Consider the following 9849-nt stretch of genomic DNA (forward strand, 5'->3'; position numbering starts at 1 on the left):
GGGCCGCCGGCGCAGCGGCCGGGCCGTGCGTGCTCACGTGACAGGTCCGCGAGGCCCAGCTCGCGCAGTCGTCCGGGCGAGCGAAGATGGCGGCTGAGAGGGAACCTCCTCCTCTGGGGGACGGGAAGCCCACCGACTTTGAGGAGCTGGAGGACGGAGAGGACCTCTTCACCAGCACTGTCTCCACCTTAGAGGTGAGACCGCGTCGCTCTCGGTGCCGCGCTCTGTCTCTGCCGTGCGTCTTACCTTTAGGTGCTTTTCCCATGCCCGGACTGTTCCCTCCCCGCCCCCCGGTTTGCCGGGGCCAGGTCGGGGCGACACCTGTGACTGCGCCTCCACCGCCCTACCTGTCAGTGGGGTTGAGTTTCGTTTGGCCGGCGAGGCCTCCGCTGGACACCGCGCAGCGGGCCGGGGGCCGACGTCCTCTTAGCGGCCAGCCGGCTGAGAGCATCACAGCGCCCTGTCCCCGCTCAGCTGGCCTCCCTCGGTGTCACCTGCGCCTCTTGTTCCGGGTCTGGGAAGGTCTTGCCCTGAGTCTCAGTGAACCTCACTGCATTCCCCGGCGACCTCCGCAGTCCCGGTGGAGAGGCGCTAGCTTTTCCCTTCCCTGGGGAGGGTGTGCCCCTGAAAGGGGAGAGCGATGGAGTGATACAGCCTAGGCTGTGCAGGAAGCGCGAGGATGCGCGTGTCCCAGCGGTGGCCCTTCCTGCACCGCTCGTTCCCTGGGGAGGTGCTCGCTGGTGTAGACTGTTCCATGGAGAAATGCATTTGACCGGTGTTGTTGGTCTTCTCCAGTTCTGGACTTTTAAAGGGTCACAATGTTGATAAAATCCAAAGTTGAAAGGAGGGAGTACAGGAAACTGCGGTGTGTGTTTTTCTAAGTTACCAGGGGAGAAATAAAAGCTCCTCACCCCCTTTTCCTCTTTTCTCGCATGGTCAGCGATGTCTGAAGTTGAGTGTTCCTGTTTTTGTCAAAGGAAACTCCCTCTACGAGCCTGACAGCTTTGGGCCTCCCATATCTATCCAGTTCTTGTTCGAACTGCTTTGTACATGCTCCCCATAGCCCAGTTTTAAGGGGGTATTGTGTTGAAATGTAAGCATTTTAAATGTAAATGTAAGCAAATTTCCCAGCAGATTTCCCAGCTTATCTTGTACTTCCTCATAAGCTGCTTTTTAGTAAGTTTTCTTGTCTTGGTCAAACATGCACCGAATCAATTGGAAATTAAAACACCCATTATCTGAAATTGAGTACCTGACACTGGGAACTTCCGGGAACGGTTTTTAGCCCTGACCACATTTTGCTAAGTGCATGTGTGGGTTACTGGCCAAACTCCACTTCTCCTCAGGTTATGTACACTTCTGGGGCTAGGGACAATGCCTCCATGGTCTGTATGTTCACCATAAAATTTCGAACGTTTGCATGTAGAAAATAAATGTCTGCCAGATTGTTCAAACCCAGAATTTCCTAAGAACTAGTAAAAATTATCTTGCATAAAATATTACCTTTTGAAACTCTGTGTAGCTGCCTTAACATGTGTTAAAAGGTTAGTGTTCATGCAGGGTCCTAAAACCGGTGTTCTTGGGGGTTACAAAAGTTTTCCATCAGGAGATTCAAGACAAATTTGACTGACTAGAATACTATGAACACTAGGCATTCTATTTGGTGTTTATTAAAGTCTTTGAGAGTTTGGTAAAATCAACTATAATCTGTTTTTCTCATGTGGTAGAGACTTTTTTTTTTACATCATTCTTCATTTTGTGCATTTTTTCCATCTCAGTTGTAGTCCCCGTGGGCTTCCCATCACCAGTTCAGCCTTGTGCCATCACCACAGTCCAGTACACTCTTCCCACCAAAGTTCCCATTCCCCCTTTACCCCCATAAAATGGCAAAGACCTTATTTAAAAAAAAATGCTATTTATCTTTTTTCAATAAATGTCTACAGAAGCTTGATTATGAATAAATTAATCTCATTGCATTATGAAAATTGTAAATAAGTTGATTATCTAAACCCCTTGTTTCATAAACAGTTACAAGTTATTTTAAGAAGGTGCTACTATATTTGGAGATTTGTAAACTCAAACTTTTTTTCTTTTTAACCTATTTGAGCAAAAATGGTAGCAGTGTTTCTTAGTATACCATAAGTGCTTTAAAAGAATGTCCGTTTAAACTATGCTTCTCACACTTCGTTGTGCTAGAGAACCCATGGAATTCTTAAATGCGTGTGTATTCACCACACGGAATCTGCACGTTGATTGAGTGTTCTAGATCAGTGTTTTCCATATTTTATAACTGTAACCCAGGAATCTAGTTGCTAAAGTACATATTGATTCTATAGGGCTGTGATAAGCCCAGTATTCTGCATTTAACTTTCCTGATTTTGCTTCTGGTCCACAAAAAAACAATGATTTTTAAGGCCTCGGGTCATGCTGATGCAGATCACAGGCTTTTGACTAATTATAACCTAAGTTATAAATTGAAAGTATGACATAAATTAGTATCTTCATAAATTATAAAAATTAGTTTTTTTATTGTTTATACAAAGTTTTTTTTGTGGACATTTAGTAGAGCAGTAATTGAAATCCATTTAAGAGAAAACATATAGACAGCTTCAGTGACATAATTGAGCTTGTAATGACTGTACAACTTGGTATACGTGCACGCTTATGAGATCCTTTTAGCCCAAGTGCTTTCCTTTCAGAATTTAGAATAGTTACACCAAGTTGTAATCAGTAAATAAAAATGTTTAAAGCCTCTACTGTGTTTCTTTTGTGACAGTGAAACAAAGTGATGGGAGGCTGTCATAGGCACATGGAAATTAATGAAAAGGGGGGAAATTCAGGTAACATCTTTTTTGGTACCTGAGAAACACAATAGAAGCTTAAACATTTTTATCTCTGACTACAACTTTGTGTGACTATTCTAAATTCTGAAAGGAAAGCACTTGGGCTAAAAGGTACTCATAAGCAGGGGCTCTCCCTGGTGGCGCAACGGGTTAAAGCACCACATTATGAAGCTCGCTGAAGCCACTGCAACACAAGTTCCATCCCTGGCCAGGGAGCTGACCCACATGGCGCGGCAGATCTCTTCTGACCTGCCAGCTGCTCCCCTCAGCAGTGTACTTTATCAATCTGCCTGTTTTGCTCCCCACTCTGTCTCTGGTGAAGCCTCTCAGCCACCATACCTCTGGCCTGTTATCCCAGTTCTGTAAGTATAAATAAATAAATCTTTTTTTAAAGAAAAGGTACTCATAAGCATACTTTAAACTGTTTATAAATACTGCTTTTTTTCTTAAATGAGACAACCCTATGCTTAAAGATGTTTGCCCTTAAGCAGCATGGGGTAGGTAAGATAAGCACCTTTATATGCCTGCTTTTCTAAAGCTTTATCAAGGTATAATTCATATACTGTATAGTTCACCCATATACGTGAACAATTAAATGGTTTTTATTATATTCACAGATACATGCAAGTATCAGCAAAGTCGTACTACATTTTCAACACTTCAAAAAGAAACCCCGTGCCCTTTACTTCTCTGCCCTAAAACCCTTTAACCCCAGCAGTAAGCAACCACTAACTTACTTTCTTTATCTTACACACTTGCTTATTCTGGATTTTATATGAATGTAGTCATATAATTTGTGGTCTGTTGTTACTGAATTTCACTTAGCATAATGTCTTCATTCCTTTTTAAGCCCAAATAATATTCCATTGGCTGACTAGAGCACATTTTATTTACCTATTCATCAGTTGATGGGCATTTGGGCTGTTTTCGCTTTTTGTCTACTATGAATAATGCTGCTGTAAATATTCATGTACAGATAGAATTGCTTGGTTATACGATAACTGTGGTGTAATCATTTGAAGAACTTCCAAACTGGTTCCTCAAGCGGCAACATCATTTTTCATTCCCCCCAGTAGTATATAGATAACAGTTATCCACATCCACACCAATACTTGTTATTGTTCATTTTTTTGTTCTGTCTATTTTAAGTGGCTTTGATTGCATTTTCCTAATGACTAATAGTAGCACATCTTTTTATGTATATTGGTTGCTTATATTTTTTTAGTGAAATTTATTTTCAGTTTCTGCTCATTTATTAATTGGGTTTTCCTTTCACTCTTGATTTATACAAACTGTTTATATATTCCAGACACAAGTTCCTTGTCATGTATATATTTGTAAATGTTTTCTTACATTCTGTGGATTGTCTTTTTGATTTTCCATGTTGTCCTTGTGAGCTCGGTTTTTAAAATTTTTATGATGGCTAAGTGTTTTATTTTCACACTTTTATTTTCATGCCTAAAAATCTTTTGCCAAGACCAAGGTCATGAATTTTATACCTGTATTTTATAGTTGTGGCACTTTTAGGCCTTTCTTTCATTTTGAGTTCATTTTTGCATATGGATGTGATGAGATTTACTTCATTCTTTTGTATGTGGCACATCTGAATGTCTGCTGAAGTTAAGATTAGTGCCACAATTTCCCCAGCTCTGTCACATGATAGGATTTATAGAGCATTTTAAATGAAACTTCCAGATGGAAGGCTCACAGGTGTTAGAGTTCTTTTTCCACGATTTAACTCGGTTCTGAAAGAGTTCAGAAGATACCAGACTTGATTGACTTCCTTAATACTTGAATATTCAACTTTCTGCCATACTGTTTAGATAAGAGAAATGCAAACCCAGCAAAATACATGAAACCTTTGAGGACGGAAAATTGCCAGGGGAAAAGAAAACTCATGCAGATAGATAGATTACAATGATCTGAAAACCATTAGTACAGCAGATGCTCTGATAACATCATCTGTACCTTTTCCTTGTAATATTGATGGTGAAAATGGTCAAAATCAGTCTACCCAAAGCCATTGTCTCTGATGAAACTTGGTCATTCTTCCTATGTCTGCCGGGTTTTAATTCAGGTATTCAGATTTCCTTCCACACCCATGATGTGTATGTGATTTCATTGGCATCTGAGTTGTTCCATCTAAGTGTATGATGTGTGCATGAGAGTCCGCCCTGCTATCAAGGACTCCCGCCTCCGGGCAGTCCGGGGAGGCAGCCCTGAGCTGGAACAAGTGGGCTGGGAGTTGAATTGATGAACAAAAATTATTTTATAATATCGGAAATGTTTTGGGTCTTTATTTAGAAGTTTGGTGGTATTTTGAGACCATAAATATGCTAAAGATACATAACTCCTTTTGGTGTCAATTTGGGATATGTAGAATTGGTTTTGCTACATATCCTTTGGTCTAAAATTGTAGTTTCCAAGAAACTCTCAACAAGGTTAAGTGGAGATTTAAATGTGTCAGTGATGGGGATGGTGGTGATTCTAATTTTGTTGTGTCACTGTTCCTGACTTGTAGTAATAGATGCACAGAAATGTTCTGACTAATAAAAGCGTTTTTGTGGAGGTAATGTAAGAGAGACCTTAAAGTGTAGATGAAACGTCAAAATGATAAAGTGGCAGTGGTCCATATTCTTAGGGTTTGGTTCATATTTGGGGGAAAATAAGTAATTCAAATGGGTAAATAGAGGGCGCTAGAGTTTTACTATGTAGTGAGATGGTAAAGGACTTTGAAGTATTAAGTGAGTAGTGGAGAACTATAGAAAATTTGCATGGCAGTAACATGCTCACTTAGGAATATTAATGTGTTAGGAATCTGAGGGCAGATTGGAGTAGCAGGTAGCAGTGGTAGATTGGTCATTATTTTTGAGTTTGTTTTATATAAATCTGAGGTTAAAAACCTCACTCAGGAGGGAAAAGCTAATAATGGCAGAAATTGATGTTACAGCAGATTAAAAGAGAGACCTCATATATAATGATAAATATATATATGTTTATAATGATAAAGATATATAATGCCTCCCTCTCTTCAGGCAATTCTCAGAGGAAGGAATTATAATTTCATTTGAGGATACATTACACTGGTGAAGATAACATCAAACTGTCAAAAGTGCAGGTGTAGAGTTGAGAGTCTGTCAGGAATTTATTATATGATAACACTTAACCAAATTGTGTAATTCTAGTCCCTACCCTCATGAAGTATGTTCAGCAAGAAGAATGAATACAATAAACACAACTATGTGAATAGATACCTGCAATATTTATAATTGAAATAACACATGGAAGAGACATAATGTAGAAGACTGGAGTGACTTAATTATATAGCAGTAATCTTTGAAACCTTGAAAGTAAATGACTTTGTTTTCTTGATTCTGTTTTCAAATATTTAGTATAAGTAATTCATACATAATAAGAAAAACAGATTTTGTACTTAAAGGTAAACAAGCATGGAAAAGATATTTATGAAATGGTAACTGCAGTTGGTCACTTTATTTCAAAATGGTGAAATTTAAGGATTTTAGTACGAGTTCTTTTTAGTGCCTGTTAATATATGGTACTTACTAAGTTGCTTGAGACAAAGAAGTTCAACTTTTTGTAGACTTTTTTTTTAAAAGAAATAAAATTTGTCCTTAATGATAATTTCACAACTGCCTACTTTTTTGTGAAATCGAATTGTTGATAATTTTCCTTGTGATGATAGTTTTTAGTTGAGGTAAAATTTCTCAATTTAGTGAAGTTTACTACCACCTCAATCAAGATATAGGACACCTCATCCCCCCCCAAAAAATCTCTCATGCTGCCCACTCTAGTTAACCTTCCTTGCTCCCATTCACAATCACTGATCTCTTTTTTTTACCTGTTAGTCTTTTTTTTTTAATGTCATGTAGATAGAATCACACAGTGACACACTTTGAGTCTAACCTCTATGACAGTATAAAGCATCAATGTTGCCTGTATCAACAGTCATTTCATTTCATTGCCCAGTATTAGTATCCATTGTATTCCAGGTTGGTTGTTGAGGGACATTATGCTTGTTCCAGTTTTAGGGCATTAATTAGTAAAGTTAATATAAACATATACATACAGGTTTTTGTCTGAAGACCCTTTCTTTTTGGTAAATTCTTAGAAGTAGGATTATATGGTTGTATGGTCAATAAATGTTTAGCTTTGTAGGAAACTGCAAAGCTTTCTGTGAGAAAAATTCAAAGGAAATAGGATTTAGTGAGGTGATGGAACTTGCTTTTACTTCCATGAATTAATTTCCATTAACTCATGACTTAGTAGGAATATCACCTGAGGTTTTAACCCATTATAACCATGTCAGAAGACCTCACATTCTTGGAACTTAAAGATAATAATCTGTGGTTTTATTGCAAATATTATACTTCAAGACAAATGTATGTATCTCCAGATATCTCAAAAGTTATTTTTAATATGGGTGCTTTATACCTTTTAAGAGAACCGTGTTTTGTCTGTAGTGCATGAACATGACTGCTAGTCCCACAGAACCTGTGCTACAGCTAGATTCATCTGTTTTAGTCTGTCAAGCTTGCATTCATTTCATCTCTGAATGCATAAAAGATTCTAAAAGGAAAAAAGAAACAAGAAGACACTGCCAACCTATTTTGCTAATTTAGTTGTATCATTTTGCATTAGAATTCCAGTTTTTCCACATCCTTGTCTACACTTGTTATTGTCAATATTTTTTAATTGTAAATTTTCTGTTATTGCTCTGCGACATTGTGTATAATTTAGAGTAACAGGTTCATACCAATTAATACCAGTTCACAATATGTCAACCACTGAAGCAACAGTAATTCTCCATCATAGTCTTTTGGGATCTCTCCCCTAACAGATTCTTGTCCCTTTTTATTTTAGGCTGTGGTGAGCTTGGGGCAGACTTAGAGAACTGACTGTTAAATTTTCAAAAACTTTGAAAGAATAGCAATCTTGTCCCTAATGTTAAAAATTAAGATATATGAACATAAGCAAATTTTAAATAATCAGTATTTAAAATAAATAATAATTTCCTAGGCTTTTTTTTTTTTTACTACTTTTTACTATTTTTTTGTACTCTTGAATTTATAGGTCTCTTATATTTGTATGATGGAAAATACTTATTTTCCCACCTCCACATTCAGTGATTTACCACATCCACATGGTAAAGGCCACCATCTTAATGTTTACACCACAAAAAGCAGTTCGGAAACTGAACTCAAAAAGTGAATTGTCTGTCCAAAATCAGTTGACTATATGTGTATCTATTTTTGGTCTTTAATATATTTCACTGTTCTATTTATATCTCTTTTTGAATTCTGTGCTGTCTTAGTTACTGGTGTAAATGTCCCTACTTTATTCTTTTCAAAATTGTTTCTCCTACCCTAGTTCTTTCGCTTTTATGTAATTTTGGAGTCAATTTACTTCTACCAGAAATGCTGAGATTTTATTTGGGAATGTGCTAAATCCATAGATGAGTAAGGGGAGAATTAACACATTAATAATCATATTTAGCCTTTAAGCCTAAAATGCAGTACTTCTCTGCTTAATTATGTCCTTTTTTTTTGGTGTTTATAATTTTCAGCATAAAGATCAGGTACATATTTGCTAGATTACAACTAAGTACCTCATGGGTTTTGTTGTTATTTGGTGATTTGTGTGTATGTGCTTTCATTTCCTTTTATATTTATTCGTTGGTGGCGTATTTACCTGTGCCCTGCAACTATACTACACAGTATACCAGTAGGTAGCTGTGGTAGGTTTTTGTGGCATTTTTGAGGTTTCCTGTGTAGATAATCATGTCAGTGATTAGACTTTCATTTCTTTGTTTGTAATCTTGATGTTTTTTTTCCTCTTCTTGTACTGAGACCACCAGTATAATGTTGAAGTGGTAAATATCAATGTCCTTTTCCTTTTTGTTGTTATAAAAGGAAACTATTCTTTTTCTTTTTTAAATATATTATCTGCAAAACTATGTTTCACAAATATTATGGTGGTACATCAAGTTACCTTTCATTCCTATTTTTCTGAAAGCTTTTATTTCATAAGTGGATGTTGATTTTGGCAAGTGGTTTTTGACATCTAATAAGATGATCATATAGTTATCTTCTTTAGATTACTGATAAGATAGATTGTATAGATTGATTTTTAAATGTTGAATAAACCTTGTATTCCTGGGATAACTTCATACAGTCATAATGGATAATTTATCTTTCTTAGACATATTTGCATTCATTCTGCTAGTGTTTTGTCTAGGATGTTTTTTTTGTTGTTGTTCTTAATTATCTCTTTTCTAGATAAAGGACTGTTTTATCTTTGTGAACTTTGATAGTATCTGATTTTTGTGAAATTCGTCCATTCAGATTTAATTGTGAAATTTACGGATTTAGAGGTTTTTCCTAAATTCCTTTATCCTGTTTATGTGCCCACGGAATCTGTTGATACTGGTGACTTATGTCTTCTGTTTATGTTTTAATTAATTATTATCTTGCCTGAAGTTTGTCTTTTTCTTAGTAGCTTTTCGAAGAATCAGCTTTTGGTTCATTAATTTTCTTTTTTCCATTTAAAAAATTTAGTTGAGGCCCTTCCTGGTGGCACAACGGGTTAGAACGCAGCATTGCAAGCTGGCTGCAGCTCCTTCAGTGCGAGGTCCATCTCCCGCCCCGGAGGTGACCCATATGGGGTGTCAGACCTCTCCTGACCTGCCCGCTGCTCCCCTTAGTAGTGTACTTCGTCCATCTGCTTGTTCTGTTCCCCCCTTTCTCTCTGGTGAAGCCTCTCACCGCCCCTGCACCTCTGGCCTGTACTCCAGTTCTGTATGCATAAGCAAATAAATCTTTAAAAAAAAAAGGAAAACTTAAAAACATTTAGTTGAGGGCCCTCCCTGGTGGCGCAGCGGGTTAAAGCACTGCACTAAGAAGCTAAAGCCACTTCCGCATGAGTTTGATTCCCGCCTGTCCCAGAGGAGATCCACATGGCGTGGCAGACCTCTCCTGGCCCGCCCGCT

The 9849-nt window shown here is 37.8% G+C and overlaps 1 protein-coding gene across 2 annotated transcripts in view; it reads left to right on the forward strand.

Moving 5' to 3' along the window:
- The first annotated feature begins 7 nt into the window (after nt 1-7).
- The window catches only part of SNX2 (sorting nexin 2), a 46538-nt gene continuing 36696 nt past the window's right edge, over nt 8-9849 (forward strand). Inside the window, exon 1 of one of the 2 annotated variants that reach the window (XM_004686660.2) lies at nt 8-194. In XM_004686660.2, the coding sequence (XP_004686717.1) occupies nt 87-194 (108 nt within the window). In that variant the 5' untranslated portion in view covers nt 8-86. The remainder of the gene's footprint in view (nt 195-9849) is intronic. The other variant, XM_012728002.1, reaches the window with a different exon arrangement.

This window comes from Condylura cristata, unplaced genomic scaffold (assembly GCF_000260355.1).
Source record: "Condylura cristata isolate star-nosed mole 26May11 unplaced genomic scaffold, ConCri1.0 scaffold00021, whole genome shotgun sequence".
Taxonomy (NCBI): Eukaryota; Metazoa; Chordata; class Mammalia; order Eulipotyphla; family Talpidae; genus Condylura; species Condylura cristata.